The sequence below is a fragment of the Musca domestica genome, unplaced genomic scaffold (assembly GCF_030504385.1).
Source record: "Musca domestica strain aabys unplaced genomic scaffold, Musca_domestica.polishedcontigs.V.1.1 2, whole genome shotgun sequence".
NCBI classification, from domain to species: domain Eukaryota; kingdom Metazoa; phylum Arthropoda; class Insecta; order Diptera; family Muscidae; genus Musca; species Musca domestica.
In genome coordinates, this window is record NW_026712249.1 from 15,009,084 (window position 1) to 15,032,243 (window position 23,160).

Here is a 23,160-nt window from a genome sequence, read left to right on the forward strand (position 1 = left end):
TTGTATCTACGTTACTATTACTTGATAATGAGGAAAATACCTTATTCTGCTTTATATTTTAAAAGAATATTTCATTATTTTCAACCTATTGGTAATGCAAGAGAGAGAGAGAGAGAGAGAGAAAGAGGGAGAGAGAGTGAGTTTCTTTACATTACTTTGTATTGGGCTATTCTCCTAAATTTATTTTTATTCCAATTTAACCAACATTTAACCAGGGGTGCTCAAGAAGAAATATCTGTTTTCAGTCAAATTTCTCTTTGCTTATTTAAATCAAGAACAAAACAGTGTTAAGTCATTATTTATACAAATATTTTTTATCCATTTGCTTTATAAATTATTTTGGCAAACATTCGTGTTTAAAAACAATTAAATAGAACCGTAAAATATAAAGAAAACAGAATTTTAATTTTCTCTTAAATTATGTCTTTTTTCTTTCTTCTTTTCATGTTCTAGAACACGGTTTTGAGCACCCCTGATTTAACACACATGCACTCTCTACCTATCTTTCTCCCCCTTTTTTTGCAACATGCAAAATACTTTTGTTCTCCACTGTAATCTTAGATATTGTTGATGATTTGTTGTTATTGTTGCTGCCACTGACGTTGCAGTGCTGCTGGCGTTGATGTTGTTGATTCTCTTGATATCGGTTAACGGCGTCATCATGGCAGTTTGTAGCTGTTGTTGTTGTTGTTACTGCTGTTTTTCTATTTTTCCCTCCATAGAGCAAACTGTAGCTGGCTGGCTGACTGTATGCTTTACTTGCATGCTTCTTCTTTTTCGCCGTCGTCTTTTGCGTTTAGTTTTAGTATTTAACAAAGCCGAAGCTATTTTCATGTTAGTACTCAACTTACTACCTAATAACTGCTGCTGCTGCCACTGACAGATTTTTCAGTCGTTGGGTTTTTCTCGCTCTGCTTTCCCCCAGCACCCAAGTATACAAACGCACTCATACATTCACATATACACACATTTGGAGTATTGCAAACAGATACACGACAGAGTATCTCTTCTCTTTTGGTCTAGAGATTTTGGGAGGAGAAAAAGGGGGAAAAACACGACAAAGGCTTTACTCTAATCGTAGTAATGCCGTTACACTGCTTTTCATTGTTCCTGGCGCGCTCATTTTTTTGGGGTGCTCCATCAACAACAACAACAAGAAATACACCTGGTGTTGTATGGCATCTAAAATTTGTCCACCCTAGAGTAGTTGTCGTAGGCCATAATAACAACAACGTTTGTAGACAACGTCGCCGTGGACGTTGACGCCGTTTGTTGCCTTTGTCGTCGATGCCGACGCCTTCGCCGCTGCCGACGTCTTCTTCTTCGTCAGTCAATCGTTTGTTGGTTGGTTGGTTCATTCGCTCCTGTTTTGTATTATTTCCTCCATCTTTTGTTGGTGGCAGGCGAAATCTACGGATTTTTTTCGCAAAAGCGATTTTTTTGTTTGCCCAGGCGGCAGTCGTCGTCGACAATTTTCAATTAAAACGTGTTTAACGTGAGTGGTACGCTCGCTTGCCAGCCCGTTCGTTCGGTCGTTCTGTCTGTCTGACTGTCTGTCGGTCGGTCGTTCGCTCATTCCTTCATTGAATGAGTCTGGTGCGTCCGTGTAAGTGAATTCGTGATTTCGTGCAATGGTGCGTGCATCAGTGAGTATGTAACGAAAATTTACGTCTGTCTAGCTGGCTGGCCCGCTTAGATGCGTTATGCGTCGCGTCGTATCGTTAATTTTTGTGATTATTATTGATAATGAAAGATAATGATAATGTATGTATGGCCAGCTGTGTGTGTCTGTATGTGATTTAGTCGTGTGTGTGCGTGTGTGTGTACGTTTGTCTGGAGTGTTTATTATTTATCTATACTACCAACATGTGAAATATTTATACCAATCAGGGGAAATGATTATTAATCTCCTATCAGTAACCAAAAAAAAAAATTGTTAGAATTTCCCCCCAAAAAAACACAAAACGTCGACAAATACCCCTAAACAAACGACCAATAAATTAAGGCAACAATTTTCAAGAATAGATTTCTTCTTCCCAACGTGGAAGGCACCTTTAAGTTTATTGAACTTTGGAGGATGTGTGAAAAATCGACAAATTCTTTCAATACTAAAAAAAAATAAATTATTTGTTGTACCCCCAAAACAAAAAGTGTCCATGTCCATCAAAAATGTTTGTGAAAAATATTGCCAAGAAAATTTTGTTGTGGAAAAATGAATAGCTAGCTGGCTGGGACTGACTGACTGGCTGGCTCTCTGTGCGATTTTTGTTGATTGCAAAAATTAGTCGTTTTACTGGTTTTGACGCGAATGGAATGGAAATAAGCGAAAAAAAAACATATAAACAAAATTAAAAAATAATAAAAATAGATACCTCAACTCAATTGCATTATTGAGAGGTGTTGCGTTGAAAATAAAACGAAAAAAGAAAAAAATTACCCACAAAAGGTAATAAAGAATTCCCACATTGCAAATCTGTGCGAAAAGAAAATTGAATACAAAAAAAATGTGTGAGAAAATGGAATTAACCAAATCAATCGATGGAAAAATAATAGAAAAATTGGTGTCAAAAATAATAGAAAATAAAATAAATAAAATACAAATCAATACGACATTTGCAAATTAAAAGTCAACCAAATTTTGTCGTTTAAATTTTTTAATTTCAATACAATTAAAAAAAATATTCACCCCTAAAACCAATGAGGTTCAAACATAAAATAAACTAAAAAATAAATAAATAAATACATTTTTATCCAATAAGAAAAATAAACAATAAAATAACTACATTATTCCAAAAAAATAATAGCAACATTGTTCCAACCCAAAAATTATAATAATTCGTATTAAAAAAAAAAAAAATAATAATATTACAAGTAAACACAAGTGAGAAAAAATTACAAAAAATATAAAATAAAAAAAGTTACAAAAAATATAAATACTGCGAAAAAAATTAATAAATTTTTATATATTTTTTATCTAAGTAAAAAAAATAATGAAAAAATCTAAAAATAATCAAAAAAAAGTAAATAAATAAAAATTATAAATTATGCTTAAAAAAATGCGTAGAACAAATAATGTTTTTGTGATACATATGTTGTTATAAAACAGTCTAAAAACCCGGAAAATATAAAAATAAAAAAAAATACCAAAAAAAAAAAAAAATATCAAATGTTAAAAAATATATCTTAATGAATATTATGCTTGAGACACATACCTATGCTATAAAACCTGCCTAAAAATAAAAAAATAAATAAATAAAACTCGAAAATCTAAAAATAATAAATAAAATCTAAACACATAATTTTAAAGTTAATAAAAAATATAAAATATTGTTGCATACAATTTCCAAACATGTTTTTCAATGAACCTGCCTACGATAATAAAATATATAAATTAAAAAATCAATACTTAAAAAGAAAAAATATTTCTATGAACTTTTTTAATAAAAAATCCAACGACAACGGACTATTAACATTATGCGAGAGTAAATAAGAAATGTTAATTTTAAAATAAATAAAAATTAAAAATATATTTTGCTATAAAACTTTCTAAAGCAAAAAATATGTATAAATGACAAAAAATAAAAATTTTACAAAAAAAATGTTTCCAATCTTTTATGAATAAAGGCTAAAAAACGACACAAATAAAACTTTCTCAATTGGAAAGTGTAACAATTATTATAAAAAAACTATACATATTATGGAAAGAAAATAAGAAATGTTTTGTTTTAAAACAAAAATTTAACCAGAAAAAGTATCTGTAATAATATTTTATTAAATAAAAACGAGAAAATAAAGATTATGTTTAAAAGAAAAAGAACAATTAAAACAAAATTTAAAATATTCAATCAACAAATAAAGCTACAGAAATCGAAAAAAAAATAAAATGTGTACAAAAGTGGGCAGAAATTTCACATTTTTATATAAAAAATAACTTTTTTTAATCTTATATGAATAAATACTTAAAACGACGATGTTTATAAAAAATAAATAAAACATAATAATATATCGTAATATATATCGGAAACGTTAATTTTAAGATAATAAAAGTAAAAACAATTTTGTTATAACCTGTCTAAAATATAAAAATCAAAAAATATTAAAACAAAAATTTAACCAGAAAAAGTATCTGTAATAATATTTTATTAAATAAAAACGAGAAAATAAAGATTATGTTTAAAAGAAAAAGAACAATTAAAACAAAATTTAAAATATTCAATCAACAAATAAAGCTACAGAAATCGAAAAAAAAAAAATAAAATGTGTACAAAAGTGGGCAGAAATTTCACATTTTTATATAAAAAATGCATAAAACAAAAACATTTATTACGAATATTATTTCTTGAGACACCTGCCTAAAACATATATGTTCCGATATAAATATTACAAAGAAATATAAATATTTATCATATATTGTGCCATTACATTTTAATGGAAGCCGTGCCTAGTTTGTGATGTGTTCAAAAACAAAATGATCAAAATTTTATTTATAATTAAAAAAAAAATAACTAAGACTTAATAACGAATTGAACAAACATATATAAATGCTGAATACATAAAAATATGTTAGTGAGTTAATTGTAAATAGCATTAAATGGGAAATTAATAACAATAAAAAATTAAAAAAATATAAAATATAAAAATTACCGATATAAATATATAAAAATAGATAAAATTTAAAAATATAAAAAATATAATTTACGTGAAATGTTATTAATCATTAAAAAACAAAGTAACAAATAAAATAACATACAATTTAACTATATAAATACTAAATATATTAGTGAGTCAATTCTAAATAAAATTTTATTGCAAATTATTATCATTTAAAAATAAAAAAAAACTTCAAAATGAAAATTATAAAAGTAAAAAAAAAATAATAAATGAAATAATAATAATAGTAATAATAATAATAATAATAATAATAATAATAATAATAATAATAATAATAATAAATTATCAAACTTTATATATAACACACGAAAATATAAAAATCATTATAAAATCAAAAAATAATAATGCAAACAACTATAATAAAAAATATAAATATTAAATACAAAAAATTAAAATTTCAATATAAATGATTTATATGGCTTTGTGGTGTTGTCGTTGTTACAAAAGTTTATCAAAAACTGTGTCTTCATTTTCTAATTATTTTTAATGGAAATCGTGTAAAAAGTAAAACATTAAAATAGATTTTTTTAATACATAAAAATAATTAGTAACTAGGAGTTTATTAATTTTAAAAAATTTAAAATTTCAAACAATTTCAATTTTAATTTCAGAGGACTACACCAAACGTTAAATAAAAGATATTGTGAATTGGATGCCCCTGGAGACTAAACAATATTTGGTTTCCAGAAATGGGATGACCTGTTGTGCAATAATACATAGAAATGAAATAGCTAATAATTAAATGAAATCAAAAACCATAATTAATCTAAATAAATAGATTGTTATTAAAACCAAAAAAAAAAATAAAATAAAATAAACGGGAAGGTTATATATATTAATTATGAAACGTAATAAAATATATATTTTAGTTTTAAAGTCATATTTTAGTGAGATAATAAAATGCACATAAAGAACAGAAAATGTATTAAATATATTTAATCAAAAATCAAAAGTGGTGAATTCGTTTGAGTCCTGTAACTCGTTAAATTAATATACAAAGCATTCTAGAGAAGGCAATAACATGTGTAGGGTTCAAAATTATTTATAATATTTTTTATGAAGTTGGAAAAAAGTGAATTCCAAATGATTCTTGAACCGAACCGTTCTTAAAGAATACGGGTTTTTTGTAGAACGATTCGTTTTCACTAGAAAAAATTTATTTACGAATCAGGTTTTAAAGAAAATCCTCAATTTTTTGGATCTAAATAGTAGGATCTTTAAGGTTCTGAAAAAATGGGAAATTATTCTCAATAATATCAACAACTTCTTAGGGAAAACAATGAAAAAAAAAAAACAATCCATGACAAATAATTTTTGAAAAACTAAAAATGGACTTCCAAGAAGAGAATATCTAGTACTTGAAAGTATTGTTCAAAAATCAAGGATTACCCTTTGTGGGGGTGGTACCATACAGAGAGAATCGATGATATATCCCATCTTTACAGCAGACCTTGTGTCAGTAGAACAAATGGGATGTGTGTGATCGTGATCGGATGCTTATTTCGGAATGGTCCAATCTCAACCATATTTATAACGGATCTTGTGTTGATGGAAATATTGCGGATTTGCAAGGTTGGAGCAAAATCGGATTATCTTTTCTCTTTCTGTGCGGATTAATTTTTTTTTTTTTTTTTGAAAATTTTGACCTTTAGTGGGGAGGTACAGTAGGGAGGGGACCAATATTGTCCATTTTCGAACACGATCTAAGTTTGATAGTAATATTACGATCGTATAGCCCACACATACGGTACCCCCGATATTCGATATTTTGACCTAAATTTTGGGAGAAACCACAGATTTTTGAAGGTCGTCATTGCTTTCATGGGAAATTTTACCTAAAAAAATATAATGAAACAAATCTTATAACATAACTGAAAAAAATAACAGATTTGATTAAAAATAATCCAAAATAGAAAAAATATAACTGAAGATTTAAACGGAAATGTAAAAATAAAAAAAAAAAAATCTTACGTATCAGAACTATTCCAAATTCAAAACAAAATATACATAAATACATGAATAATTAATTAATTATCTAAATAAATAATTAATAATGATAACAGAACAACTTTAAATAAATAAAAAGTTACCAAAACTAAACATATTTTTTTATATCCTCTGCATTAAAAAAACATTTTTTAAAAAAAAATAAATAATAATTAAAATGGAAACGCATCACAAACTATCTACGTGCTTCCAAACACACAATTTTTTTAACAAATCAAATAAAAAAAGAAAATAAAAATTCAAAATTAACAAAAAATGAAATAAAAAAGCCAACACTGTTCAAATAGGAACAAAAACTAATGTTTTGTAAAAATTATAATTTTTTAATTTTAAATAAAATTAAAATTATTTAATTTTAAATAAAAATTAAATATTTATTCAAAAAAAAAAAAAAAAACGCATCACAAACTATCTACGGTATTTATTTTAACCAAATCAAATACCCCAATCAGGTACCACAAAATTCCTCCAAGTGTATGCAAGCAAGAGCAAATCATATCATATCCATTGCTTTGGTTGCTTCTTCTTATTATTATTGTTCTTTTGTTTCTCAGTTACATGCTCTACGTTTTGCCAGCGAAATTCTTTAAAATCGAACAACAAACATCCCGACAGAAGGGCATGAGCTACGGTGACAAACATGTGTGACAAGTGAGTGAGTCGTGAGTGTTTTCTTCAACCAAAAAAAGGAATGAAATAAAAATTAAATAAAAAACAACAAATTCTAAAAAAACGACTAAAATGTGAAAACTTTGTTGTAAATAAAATAAAAAATTAAAAAAAATATTTAAAATATATACACAACAATTCTCAAACCTTAACGAGAGCTGCGGGTCGGTGTCTACAAAAGGTTTGATGCACAAGAAAGAAAGTCAATAGAAAAAAACAAAAGAAAAAAAAAATAACAAACAAATAAAACGACTAAAGGGACAGAGAGCAAACAAACGCAAGAACCCCAAACAACAACAACAACAACAAAAAGCAACACACAGCGAGTGGTGGAAAGCATAAAAAACGGAACGGAAACAATGCGGCTTTTAACCACTTACGGAATTATGTAAAGAATTTGACGACAAAAGAAACATCGCAAAAGTGAAACGAAATTTCAAAAGAAGAGGAAAATTTGTAAAAAAATAAATAAATTTCTGTGTAAAAATCAATTATTGTAAAGTGTAAAATAAAAAATGTTAATCTAAATAATCAAAATCCCAACAACAACAACAAAAATCATCATCAAAAGCAAGTGTCAAAATCCAAAACCTAACCTTAAATGTGTCAATCTCCAAACCACACCCTGTGTAGCGACGAATTTCAAACAACAACAAAAAATACAAAAGTGTTAAAAAATAATTGTCATAAAATAAGAAATACAACAACAACAACAAAAATAATTGCCATTTGCTCAATTGTCCTTTGCCCACCTCCTTCTGAGCTTCTGAGGACGAGTTAAAGGCCACCGATTTAAGGTGGCGTCCTCAAAAATAAAATCTTCGGAGGCAAAGGCTTTGCGGGGAACACCTACCACAACAAATGCCGCATTTGACAAAAGCCAACAACAACAACAAAAGTCATCCTCCTCCTCAACGCCACCATCAGCACCATTACACGAGGAGAACAAACAACAGCAACAACAACACAAAGGACAACAAAAGCCAGGCAGAAGCAACAACAACAGCGACAGCAAAACCAAAATAACAACTAAATCAACAATTATTACAAACGCCGGCAACCCCGCCACCACCACCACCATCACAACAGCAACAACCACCCCAACAACAACAACAACAGCTACAACAAATGCCACCAGTGCTAATATCAAAAAAGCCGCCACTGGAACCCAAACAACAGCCACAACAATAACCGCCACAAATCGCGTTGCTGAGAGGAGCAACAAACCTCGTACCTCCCTGACATCTTCCTCCTCGAACTCATCCTCTTCCACGCAGAACAACAACTCCAGCACACACTCCCACAAAACTCAGCTGAGGCAGTTTACGAATTTACAACAACAACAACAAAATAGCACACTATCCCAACAGCAGGTCCTGCTGAAACAAAAACTCCAACGCCAACTGCCGGTTGGACCCCTCATAACACCACCGCAAAAATTCAATTCCAAACAACTGTTGAAAGCCACCTCAAAGGTGAAAAAGAAAGCCAAACAGCTGACCTTCGATCACACCAAGTGTCTGATCAATGTAACCAGCACCAACAGCCCGCCGCCACCGCTGGGGCCATCACAACCACCACCACCAACTCTGATAGGTCGCCAAGGCAAAGAGGCAAATACATTTCGCAAATTCTCCCTGCCCACCCATTTAAGTAGCCAGCCTCTGCAGGCCAATAATCCTCTGTCCACCATTAATTCACCACCCCTGCTAAAATCGGACCCCTCCATTGCCTTCAATCAGCATAGTTTCTCCCTGAAACAACAACAGAAACCCAAATCTAAATCAAAAACCACTCAACGTTTTACGAAGTTTCTACGCGCCGCATCATCGGCCTCCTCGAACTCGCCCAAGACCAAGGGACGGCGAAAATCTTCAGCTGCCTCGATTGTTGAGACAGCTTTAGCGGCAGCTGGGGTAACGGTAAATCTTACCACCGCCTCGGCATCATCGGCCTCGGCCACAGAACTTTTGGGTCAGGATTATACCAAGACCCCCACACCGGCCTCAAACTGTGGTGATCACAACTGCAGCGGCGGCGGTGGTGGAGGCGGAGGAAGTGGCGGTCGTGGCTGTAGCAATTGTGGTTTTCAAGGCAGCAGCAGTGGCGGCGGCCTAGATCAGGACAACGAAGACGGTGAGAACGCAACATCGTCGTGGTGTGGTGGTGGTGTAAATTTTCTGGTGTATATGGTTTGTTCATTTTGCTGTTGTTGTTATAATTTTCGAAATTCACCAACAAGGTAAATATGATCGGAAATTGTGGGAATTGTCTAAAAAAAAAATGGTCATAGTAGATTCTCAAAATTCGGGTCTTCTATGAGGGGACCCCTCTTTGTATTTTGGAAGTAGTTTAATTTGTTTTTGAGAATGAGAAGACCTATAGCTCTTCTATGAGAAGACCTATAGCTCTTCTATGAGAAGACCTACTATAGCTCTTCTATGAGAAGACCTACTATAGCTCTTCTATGAGAAGACCTACTATAGCTCTTCTATGAGAAGACCTACTATAGCTCTTCTATGAGAAGACCTACTATAGCTCTTCTATGAGAAGACCTACTATAGCTCTTCTATGAGAAGACCTACTATAGCTCTTCTATGAGAAGACCTACTATAGCTCTTCTATGAGAAGACCTACTATAGCTCTTCTATGAGAAGACCTACTATAGCTCTTCTATGAGAAGACCTACTATAGCTCTTCTATGAGAAGACCTACTATAGCTCTTCTATGAGAAGACCTACTATAGCTCTTCTATGAGAAGACCTACTATAGCTCTTCTATGAGAAGACCTACTATAGCTCTTCTATGAGAAGACCTACTATAGCTCTTCTATGAGAAGACCTACTATAGCTCTTCTATGAGAAGACCTACTATAGCTCTTCTATGATAAGACCTACTATAGCTCTTCTATGAGAAGACCTACTATAGCTCTTCTATGAGAAGACCTACTATAGCTCTTCTATGATAAGACCTATAGCTGCTCTTCTATGAGAAGACCTATAGCTGCTCTTCTATGAGAAGACCTATAGCTGCTCTTCTATGAGAAGACCTATAGCTGCTCTTCTATGAGAAGACCTATAGCTGCTCTTCTATGAGAAGACCTATAGCTGCTCTTCTATGAGAAGACCTATAGCTGCTCTTCTATGAGAAGACCTTTAGCTGCTCTTCTATGAGAAGACCTATAGCTGCTCTTCTATGAGAAGACCTATAGCTGCTCTTCTATGAGAAGACCTATAGCTGCTCTTCTATGAGAAGACCTATAGCTGCTCTTCTATGAGAAGACCTATAGCTGCTCTTCTAGGAGAAGACCTATAGCTGCTCTTCTATGAGAAGACCTATAGCTGCTCTTCTATGAGAAGACCTATAGCTGCTCTTCTATGAGAAGACCTATAGCTCTGCTATGAGAAAGACTATAGTTCATCTCCGAGAAGAAATATAGCTCTTCTATGAGAAGACCTATAGCTGCTTCTATGAGAAGACCTATAGCTGCTTCTATGAGAAGACCTATAGCTGCTTCTATGAGAAGACCTATAGCTGCTTCTATGAGAAGACCTATAGCTGCTTCTATGAGAAGACCCATTGCACTTCTATAATTTTTAAATTCTTTTTTTTAAATTTTATTGAAGAAAAGCAAAAAAATGTCGGAAATAGCATCAATTTTTAGAATAAGTTTAGATTTTTTCGAATTGATCACCTTAGGCACGAGTTATGGCCTTCAAACGGCCAATGAAACCGTCACACGCTGCCTGAATGTTGCTCTGCGGTATTTTGGTCCATTCCCGGCGAAGCGGCGCTTGCCTGAGGTGATCGATACTTTGGTATTTTTAAGTGCCAACCTTGCTTTCCAACTTTCCAAAATTCTCCAGACACAATAGTCCAGCCGATTGGTATCCGGAGATTTTAGTGGCCATTGTGCGCTGGTATATATGAGGCGAGGAACATCATTGTAACCCTACTTGGGTGGCGAAAGTTCGAAATGGATGCTACAGCCTAAGACAGAAAACTGTCTGTGTAGGTCAACGTCTTCGTATAGCCCCCATAAAACGGTACCCCCCGATATTCGGTATTTTGATGATTTTAGCGACATTATTCAACGAAATTCTTTCAATTTTGGCATTTGATGTTCGAAATGGATGCAACAGCCTATGACAGAAAATTGTCTGTGCAGGTCCACTTCTTCGTATAGCCCCCATATAACGGTACCTCTCGATATTCGGTATTTTGATGATTTTAGCGACATTATTTACCGGAACTATTTTAAATTTAGTATTTGAAGTTCGTAATGGATACTACAACCTAAGACAGAAAATTGTCTGTGCAGGCTTATGACAAAAGTTGCGTATGCAGGTCCATGTCGTCGTATAGACCCTAATATACGGCTACATTTAGTATTTTTAAGATTTTTAACAGAATTTTCAAAGGATTTTAATTTTTTTCGAAAATTGCCAAATTTGTACCAAATGATGGAGATTATTCATAGTTCGGCCCGGCCGAACTTACAGCTTTTTTACTTGTTTTTAATTCATAATCATATTTATTTAAGATTTTTATTTTATTTTTATATCATTACTCTTTTCTAAAAGATTATTTTCTCTCTTTTTTCATTTTAGGTAAGTTCTCCAAAATAATTAGGTCCTTCCAAGGGAATAATTATACAATTGGTAAGACAAAAAATTAAAATCAGAACTTTTCGAATTTCAAATGCCATTTTTTTGAAATCGATTGAAAACATCTGGAACTATTTTCCCGAATTATAAAAAATAAAGATATTTATTTAAGTTTCAATCCACGATGTAAGTTTTATCCAAAAATCAAATGATTACAATAACTTTGCAATATCACGTTTTCAACATTGTCTAAAATATTTCCTTTCCGTTCTTATATCCAAAATACGTATTGAATATAAATAAATAAATTTAATAAAATAATATTTGTACAATGTCAACATTTTCTTTTCATTTGTTTACGAAATAAACATAAAAAAACAATAGGATTTGTCTTTGTCTTATTGTTAATTAAATATTTAAGACCTGATGATGATGGATCGATTGAAATAATTAAATAAATATTTCTTTTTTGTTTATTTGTTTACCATGGGGAAATGGGGATGTACGTAAGCGCAATGTTCAAAGATCAATCACCCTGTGGCAGCAGAACTTGGTAACAAGTGGTGAATTAATGTAAATATCGGGAGTCTGTTTGGATTTTTTTTTTTGTAAAATATATTAAAATAAGTTCATGAAAAATGGATTTACATATAATAAATTTTCTTATTTGAGAGGTTAAATTAAATGCAAAACTATAAGTGTGAGTTGGCTTGACCTATTTCCCATCTGCTCTTGAAGAGTGCAATATCGACAGCCGACTAACTTGACTTTATTGTTTACAAATCCCCTGGAGATGCAATTTACACGATTGCGAAATATCGGAGGGCAGTAGATATTTCTCAGGGCGAAAATCTCGTATTTTTACTATCTACACCTGGGTCTACCCTAGGTCTCTTTGGACCAAATACGTTTCAGGATATTTGGAGTCGATCTAGCGATGTCCGCCCGCCTCTCTGTCTGGCTGGTGCGCACGATAACTCACGAAGGGAGTATCCGATTTGGTCCAAACTTGGTACATCATAATATTATTGTCAAACTTATATCGAGTTCGGAAATGGGCAATATCGATACACTTCTTCTGGTAAATCCCATACGAAAGGTCGAAATATATTTTACTGCACAGAAAGGATAATCCGATTTTGCTCCAACTTTACGAATTCTAATATTTGCCTCGTGCTAGGTCAGGTGTGAAAATGGACAATATCGGTCCACTCAAATGCCTACCCCACAGAGCGTCAAAATGTCGAATTATTGTAGATTTTATATAATGTGATGTAATAATCCGATTGTATTTAAGTTACACACATCATAATATTTTTATTATCCCAAGATATGCTGTGAAAATGGAATATATCGGTCCACTCCTTCTGGTACCTCCCCCACAAAAGGTCGAAATTAAAAAATAAAATTCTGCACAGAAAGAGAAACGATAATCCGATTTTTCTCTAACTTTGCAAAAACTAAAATTAGCATCACTTCTAGGTCAGGTGGGAAAATGGACAATATCGGTTCACTCCATCAAGTATCTACCCCACAAAGGGCCAAAATGTTGAACAATTGTCGCTCTTATAAAATGTGATGTAAGAGTCCGATTGTCTTCAAATTATACACATCCCAATACTTCTTTTTTTTTTAACCGAAGGTCGGGTGTGAAGATGGAATGTATCGGTCTACTCCTTTTGGTATCTCCCCCACAAGGGGTAAACATTTGGAATATGAAGCTCATAAAACGCGAAACTAAAATTCGATTCCATTCAGACTTGGTACATCGCAATATTCCCATCAACACAAGATCTGTTATAAAGTTGGTAGAGATCGGACCATTCCTTGTGGTACCTCTCCCACAAAGGGCCATAGTGTGGAATAACCAAAACGATCATAAAATCCGAAATAAGCATCCGATTCTCTTCATATTTCACGCATCCCATTATTTCTGCTATCACAAAAGATCTACTGTGAAGACGGGACATATTGGTCCACTACTTGTGGTACCTCTCCCACAAAGGGTCCAAATTTTGAATATCAATGAACATCATAAATCGCGAAATTAAAATCCGATTCCATTCAGACTTGGTGCATCTGAATATTTCCATCAACACAAGATCTGTTATAAAGTTGGTAGAGATCGGACCATTCCTTCTGGTACCTCTCCCACAAAGGGTCAAAGTTTTGAATAACCAATAAGATCATTAAATCCGAAATAAGCATCCGATTATTTTGAAACGTGGTAAATCTCAATATTTCTATCAACGCAAGATCTGCTGTGAAGATGGGATATATCGGTTCACTCGTTCTGGTACCTCCCCACAAAGGGTCAACGTTTTTAATAATCATGAAGCTCATAAAACGCGAAATTATCATCCGCTTCCATTGAGACTTGATACATCTCAATATTTCCATAAGCACAAGATCTGTTGTAAAGAGTGTACAGATCGTACCATTCTTTCTGGTACCACCCCCACAAAGGATTAAAATTTTGAATATCCATGAAGCTCTTAAAACGCGAAATTACCACCCGATTCCATTCAGCCTTGGTACATCTCAATATTTCTATCAACACAAGATCTGTTAATAAGATGGTAGTGATCCGGACATTCCTTCTGGTACCTTCCCCATAAAGAGTCTAAGTTGTGAATAACCAAAATTAACATCCGATTCTCTTCATATTTCACACATCCCATTATTTCCACTAACACAATTTCTGCTGATATCGGTCCACTCCTTCTGGTACCTCCTCCACAAAGGGTCAAAATTTTGAATATTCATAAAGCTCATAAAACGCGAAATTAACATCGTATCCCATTCCGATTTGGCACAGCTCAATATTTCCATCAAGATCTGTTCTAAAGATGGTAGAGGTTGGGCTATCCTTTTTGAACCTCCCTATAGTTTTGGATAACCAAAAGGATCATCAAATCGGAAAAGAGCATCCGATTCTCTTCATGTTTCATTATTTCTACTAACACAAGATCTGCTATGAAGATGAGATATATCGGTCCACTCCTTCTGTTACCACCCCCACAAAGGGTCAAAATTTTGAATATCCATGAAGAAAAATATGTTCCTTCAATACTACTACTAAAACTTAACCTAATCGCAGCCACATAATTATTCGTGTCTATTCTAATACAGGATGGAGAACATTGCAGGGCTGCTTGTCATTTCCTTCAAGTGGACTTGCGTACCTACTGAGCGCATCGATATCTGTGTGTGTGTGGGTCATAAACTTCAATATCTCACATATTTTCGTATGCGGCAGCGCACAAGATCACCAAATTGTCCACATGCTGTATTTTATGGCAGCTAAATAATTGATAATTTTTGAATATTTATTTTTAATTGTTAGATTTTTCCAGGGCCTCCCGCGCACTCAAACTATGTAGAAAGTATTTGGTGCAGAGAAATTTTCCAGCTCCTCAACCTTTCCTCCAATCATCTGTACTGTAAATGGCACATCAATATTCTGGTGACTTGAAACCTTTGAATTATTTCAAAACAAAAATTATTTGTGTCGCTTGTTTAATTTTTAAATAATAATTATTTGCCTTATTTTTACTACCTCGTCGTCCCCCTAAAAAAAACTCATTCATTTTATTGTTATTTTAAAACACAAACTGGTTAATGCGGCATGGCGCCATAAATACCTGACTTTCAACAATAATAACCAAACAAAAAAAAATATTTCACTTTTTTAGGGATCTTTATTTTGTCGTTTTTTTGTCTCCAACAATTTATTACACTTAAGCCATAGCAGGCCAAGTTAAAAGGTGTTTATAATTTATTTGTTTTTTTTTTAGTAGATTTATTATCGCTAAAAATTGCCCAACTGACAATGGTGTAGCTCCCCACATTACTTGCTATCATCATATCTATTTTGAAAAAATAAAAATTCTGCTCCGAAGTTTATATTTTAATATATATCTCTCTCTCTCTCTTCCTCGTTCCCTGAAAATTCTCCAAATTTAAACTTGTGTTGACGTAAAAAGTACCAAGTCCATTATTTTGCTTGATTTCAGTTTATGCTTATTTTTATCTTTAGGCTTCAATGGGTGTTGTTTATTTTTGCCCCTGGCCCACTTGGTAGTCCGCAAATAAACAGACAAGACAAACCCCAACACACACACACACAAGGTGTTCTTCACTCACAAAGTGCAATAACATCAATGATGGAGTGTTTTATGTATTCTCTCGCTCTCTCTCCTTCATACTTGCTCTCTTTGAATTATTTAACAAACCCACTAAAGAACTTTTTTTCTCTCCCTCTCAACTACTACTTCTCTATAAAAAAAAACTTTGCTGATATTTCCTCTTTCTCACTCTCCATTTCTCTACTTGTTTGACCATAGACTCTCCCATCCCCACCACCCATTTTAGGTGTTGTAGCTACTTTTTCCGCTCCTTTATAATTTAAGGCAGGTCGTTTTCGTGTATCCACATCTGGTCGTGTGATGCTGATATAAATCTCCACAAATGCATTGAGAAAATTTTATCTCATCCATTCTCCATGCCATGCCACTCATTCAATAGGTAGGTACATGGCAAATAATTTATTATCCGCTTGGAACAATGCATGGTGTTATTCCAAGGAAAAAAAAAACGAAAAATCACAAACGATAATCACTTGGGTTTAGGGGTCGTCTTCAAGTTAATAAATTTGCATAAATTTTTATTTATGATTACTGTTTTGTCCGTTTCTAGAATACTAATACTAATTGGTGGGAAATCTCAGAGAGATAAGCTTAATTTAAGTTGGATGGAAGTATTGCTATGCTACGAGTTTAGAATAATCCCAATACTGTTGTAATCCCGCTATCTTCCGAACGAATTGAGATAGAAGGCTAAAATTTTGCACACATGTGTAGGTAGGCAGGTTTTTTTGATGATTTTAGCGACATTATTCCCCAGAATTATTCCAAGTTTTGTATTTGAGATTTTTACTGAGTACTACATCCTGTGACAAAAAATTACTTACGCAGTTCCAGGTGCCTATACCTCCCGATATTCGGCGTTTTGATGATTTTAGCGACATTATTCAATGGAATTGTTTCAAGTTTCGTATTTGAAGGTCCACATGGATACTTCAACCTATGACAAAACATTATCTATATCTTCGTATACCCCACATATAACGGTACCTGTCCTTTTCCGGTATTTTGATGATGTTATGGACATTTTTCAAAGGATTTTATACCCTCCACCATAGTATGGAGGGTATATTAAGTTAAGTTTATCACACACATTTTCGTCCCCAGAATATATATATATATATATATATATATATATATATATATATATATATATATATACACTGGTGGCCAAAACAAAAGCAACTGAAATTACAAGGAGAATGAGTGCCCTGTAACTTTTAAAAAATTAAGAAAATGAGAAAGTTTTTCTTGTTTTAAATTAGGTACATTATTCACTTTTTAAAAACATAAAACCAAAATTCATTTTTATATAAGAAATAATGTTTGGTAAAGTCAATTAACCCGATTTTGGCTTGGACAAAACAAAAGCAACTCTGTTGTACATTCATATAACTGCTGCTATTTCAGTTGTTTTTACTGTGATATTTATCGCTTTTTGCTTCCTTCGACAATTTCGCTTGTCATAAATCATTTTTGAGAAGTTTTTTACAACAGTTTGTGTTTTTCTTTTCGTTTTTTAAGTACTGCCCAAAAAAATTTTAAAAATGGCTAGAAGCAAATACAGTACCTGAATAAAACAGCAAATTATCAGTGACTATCAAAACAACATATCACAGAAAATGATTTCCGAGAAATATTTCATAAATATTTATGTGATTTCATAATTATTTCTGTATACTAAGTCGGTTTTTTGAAACTGGATCAGTAGTAACAGTCCATAACGGATGAAGGCCGTGAAGAACTTCAGCCCGTACTGATCCACAAATTGTGAGAGAAATAAAAAACAACTATTTAAGAGTTCAACTGGATTGGTGAGAGAGCAATCATTGGATATAAGCTCGAGATCAGTGCGTAGACGAGTAGTGGCAGCTGGTCTGCATGTCCGTAAGACATCAAAAAACCATTTATATCTGAAAAAATCAAAAAGGCTATCGGAAACAATAATATTAAGTGGAATCAAGCTCAATGGAAAAAAACATTATTTCTGGGATGAGTCTACGTTTAATATTAAAGACTCAGACGTGAAAAATTTTACGGTGAGAAGACCAAAAAATGAAGGACTCAAGCCGAGGTGTTGCAAAGGTACAGTGAAGCATGAGGGAGGGTCAAAAATGGCGTGGCGCTGTTTTTCTTTCTATGGACTTGGGCCTATCCATAAAATAAAGGAAGTTGTGGATCGGTTTGTTTACAAAGATGTGTTGGACATCACGTTGTTCCCTTACGCTGAGTAAAATATTCGGCTGATTTGGGTGTTTCAGCATGACAATGATATCAAACTTGTTTCAAAACTTGTCAAATATTGGTTGCGGGAGTCAAAAATTCATGTTTTGTTATGGCCGGCACAATCACCTGACCTAAACTCCTTAGAAAACCTTTGGAGTATTGTATATAGGAAGATCAAGAGAGATTCAGAAATAAATAAGCACAACATTTTCTAAAGAATTCGGGGTGCCTGGGAAAGCACACCCAAGGATCAAATTGAGCGTGTTATAGATTCAATGCCTCGTAGGTGTGCAGCTGCTATCAAAAATAATGGTTATGCTATCGACTACTAGCCAAAATTTAATTATTTTAAAATAAAAAATCAAAAGTTGCTTTAGTTTTGACCAAGCAAAAATTGGGTCATTTTAGTTTTCCACATATTATTTTTCGTTCAAAATTATTTTTGTATTTTTATTTTTAGTTTCTTAAAAGTAAATTAAACCCCTCATTTAAAACTGGAAAAATAATTACGATTTGTTTATTTTTGTAAAAGTTACAGGACATTTATTGTCTTTGCGATTTTAGTTGCTTTAGTTTTGGCCACCAGTGTATATATATATATATTCTTGATCAGCATTAAATTCTATGTGCGATGTCCGTCTGTCCACGTCTTCGTAGAGCCTCCATATAACGGTATCTCCTGATATTTGGTAGTTTAATGATTTTAGCGAGACTATTCACTAGAATTCTTTCAAATTTGGAATTTGAAGTCCATAATGGATACTACAGCCTAAGACAAGAAATTGTCTATGCAGGTCCACGTCTTCGTAGCTGTATCTCCCGATATTCGATATTTTGATGATTTTAGCGACATTATTTACCGGAATTGTTTCAAGTTTGGTATTTGAAGTTCGTAATGGATACTACAGCCTAAGACAGAAAATTGTCTATGCAGGTCCACGTCTTTGTAGAGCTGCCATATAACGGTACCTCCCGATATTCGGCATTTTGATGATTTTAGCGACATTATTCAAGGGAATTGTTTCAAATTTCGTATTTGAAGGTCGTAATGGGAAGTAAAGCCTACGACAACAAATTACAAAAATATCAGTCGGTTTTGCCAGCAGATGGTTACCCTCAGCCAATGTTCGATGAATTAAATATATTTTGACTTCTATTATGATCATTCAAATTGTTGACCCTCTATGGCATAGGTTCCGAAGGGATGGATCAATATTTACTATTTCGTATCAGACCTAAATACGATGTAATATTTGTAACGTGCCAGGATTGGACTATATTTTATGAGATATGTGATAATTTAAAAGAAATTGTTAAAATGTGAGTGAGGTACCAAATATAGGCCAAAATGACAAGAAAATAGTACATTTATATCCAATTTTATGCGAAGTCATAAATTCCATATTCATCTCAGGTTTAGGGTTGAGAGAAATATTTAGATATAACAAGTTGTAAAGAATCGCTGACTTGTTTCTCAAAGTTATGGCAGATAAAAGTATTGAAAATTGCGACCCTTTGTGGGTGAGGTACCAGAAGTGGTTCACAGATTTATATCATCTTCACAGCAGATCTTGTGTTAGCAAAACTGTTTGTATGAGTGACATTTAAAAAGGGTTTGATACTTATTTCGATTTCTTTGAGCGTTTTTTTCCGAAATCTGGGACGTTTTTTGGGGGGGGGGGGGGGGGGGGGTGCGTTGTAGATTTACCACAGGGAATGGTCTGTGTCGATGGAAATATTGAGATATACCAAATATAGATGGAATCGGATGCTAATTTCGCGTTTTATTAGCTCCATGGATATTCAGACTTTTCACCCTTTGTGGGGGAGGTACCACAAATGGAGGACCGATATATCCCATCTTCACAGCATACCTGGTGTTAGTAGAAATAATGGGATGTGTGAAATATGAAGGGAACCGGATGCCTATTTCGGATTTTATGTTCGCTTTGGTTATTCAAAATTTTGACCCTTTGTGGGAGAGGTACCTGAAGGAATGGTCCGATGTCTACCATCTGTATAACAGATCTTGTATTGATGGAAATATTAAGATGTGCCAAGTCTAAATTGAATCGGGTGTTAATTTGGAGTTTTATGCGGTTCATTGATATTCAAAATTTTGACCCTTTGTGGTGGAGGTACCAGAAGGATATATTCCATATTCACAACAGACATAAGGTTTATAAAAATATTGTGATGTGTGTAATTTAAAGACAATCAGATTATAACATCACATTTTACCAGAGATATCTCTGGTCAAATATCAAAATGTTGACCCTTTGTGAGGGAGGTACATGATGGAGTGCACCAATATTGTTCATTATCGAACTTGACCTACCACTGATGCAAATATTAGGATTTGCGAAGTTGGAGCAAAATCGGATTATATATTCTCTTTTATGAAAATATTGATCTTTTGAAAATATCGATATAAGAAGTAGTGGACCAATATTGCTCATCTCCGAACTCGATCTAAGTTTGACAATAATATTACGATGTACCAAGTTTTTGATCAAATCGGATACTCCCTCCGAGAGTTATAGTGCGCACCAGCCAGCCAGACAGAACAGGACGAACGGACATCGCTAGATCGACCCCAAATGTTCTGAAATGGATTTGGGGTCTAAAGCCGTTATGAAGCACGTTTTGACCGAATCAAAAGAGGGTATACTATGTCTAAGGGTATAAAAAGATGGCATTTTTGGGCCACCCTTTATTTATGCAACCAAACATTTCAACCAACATGTCTTTAAGAGATTGTTCAAATGTTGGTCGATATTTTGAGCGCATGACAAGAATATTTGTCTTTTCTTGTTGTCACTCATTATTCCGATCTCTTTATGATATAAACGTGTTAACACTAATCACAACTGATCTCAGACGCATCATCAACAAGTTAACATTGAACCTTTACCGGCAATTTAAGGGTATACCATAACCATCTAGCATCGGCTAGACCAAAAGATCTAAAGGTACCTGGTATCCGTCTGTTGCATTTTAGGCGACAAAAATTTTGGATTTTGGAATTTAGGGCTCACCTAGTACAGTTACGTTACGATTCACAGCATATTTGAAGAAGTACGGTCGCATGATTCTATCAGCCAATAAACCACACCAAACTGGATGCATTTGTAGCCTTTAAAATGCCTCTGGCTGATATTCACTTCAAAAGCGATAATTCTGCTAATTAGCGCAACCACTGAGCCAAATAACGCGCTTCGTCGCTGAACACATTTTGATAATAACAATAAATGATTTGCAAGAGTTGTTCGGAACCGGTTCCAACAACCCCATAATATAACTACTTGTATGATGGGCATTTCCATGAGCTTTCACAACCGGATATTGCCGGGATTTTTTATCTGAAAAATATTAGTTTAAATATACCTCCTTGTGATAAAATTGCAGGTCAATCCGAGCATAGTCCCTAAACTCAACCTAAGCCTTCTTTTCTGTCTGGACAATTTTCCCCACAGCAAACGGTCACTCTCCCCATGGAAAATATGTTCGCTTTGGAAGCGGATATAATCCCCACTTTATTATGGGGAAAATACAGATAGTCCTCAACCAATGTGGTATAAGGCCCTCAGACCTGTTTAAGGACTCCATTGTTCCTGAGACGAGGGCCCTGTCAACTCATTCTCCATCTGATCTGCCTTATTCGGATTAACGATTAAATTACTTTCACCTGGACCCACATCAACCACGTCCACACAAAAGATTGTCTGGATACATTTTTTTAGATTTTACTCCTCAATAGTCACTGATCGATTTCACCCTCAAAATAACATACAGAGTATTTTTTTTTTTTCATCTGAAACACATTTCCATCACGACCACCTAAGATTAACCCTTTAACTTCACAACAAAAAACCTCGCAAACTGTCATTCGCATCACATTCTCCCCCAGATAGCTTTGACAGTTGTCAAAGCATCTCAGAAACAAAAAATGGAAATGAGAATATAATGAAGCGTCAAATGAAAGGGATGAACAAACTGTCAAAAATTGTTTTTGACATTTTCCCTTTTAACCACCACGGAGAGATAGGCTCGATGGCTGGCTGGCTGGCTGTGTGTGTATCCAAAGAATGTGGAAAAAATGGCAAGAATAAAATATACAAAAAAAAATATCTATGGAGAATAACAATAAGATAAAAACAATCAAAACAAATGCAAAAAACATACATAAATGTGGAGGCAAAAAAATCTGGAGCATGCGCTGCTGGGCACTTCAGATTCACAGCACTTTACTTCCAGCACCCCATCCCACCCCATCATCTGTCATATTTTTCTCTGAGATATTATGCTGATAAGCAGGGCAAATGTTTTATTTGTGGGGGAAAAGGCGGTTTTATTATTACTCCCCATGGAGAAGAGAGAGAGAGAGAGAGCCTTGACTTATTCTAATGAGTTTTATTTTGTTTCTTTCCTTTCATTCTATTTTGTTTGTTTGTGTTTTTTGTGCCGAAAAAATTGTTTTGTTTACATTTATAAATTTCTTATTAGGTGTCCCTCGCTTGCATTGGGGCTCTTTGTGTTTCTGTTTTGCATTTTATCTCTCCCTCTCTCTCTCTCAGAATTTATCCGTTGGTTATGGGGGAGCACTACATGTTTTGTTTATCTTTTTTGTTTGATTCTGTTGTTGTGTATTGACCACACAGAGACTTGATGGCGGCATGCACATTTGTTACTCTTGCTCTCTTACTCTCACTTGAAATGGTGTTGTTGGGGGGCTTTCTCTTCTGCTCTTTTTGGGTATTTTGTATTGTTTATGGTTGAGTCCACTACCGTTACTCTTTTTTAAAGAGTAAGGCAATTGCTGTTGATAATAATTA

At 33.7% G+C, this 23,160-nt stretch overlaps 1 protein-coding gene across 10 annotated transcripts in view; it reads left to right on the top strand.

The window, feature by feature from the left end:
• LOC101888529 (cAMP-specific 3',5'-cyclic phosphodiesterase) overlaps positions 1-23,160 on the top strand; it is a 668,201-nt gene that overhangs the window by 366,627 nt on the left and 278,414 nt on the right. Inside the window, exons 1-2 of one of the 10 annotated variants that reach the window (XM_059121842.1) lie at positions 1,268-2,446; positions 7,233-9,589. The exons of 5 other annotated variants lie outside the window; for them this stretch is intronic. In XM_059121842.1, coding sequence (XP_058977825.1) covers positions 9,537-9,589 — 53 coding nt within the window. In that variant the 5' untranslated portion in view covers positions 1,268-2,446; positions 7,233-9,536. Of the gene's footprint in view, positions 1-1,267; positions 2,447-7,232; positions 9,590-23,160 lie in introns of those variants that run through there. 4 more of the 10 variants (XM_059121841.1, XM_059121843.1, XM_059121844.1 and 1 more) reach the window with 4 other exon arrangements.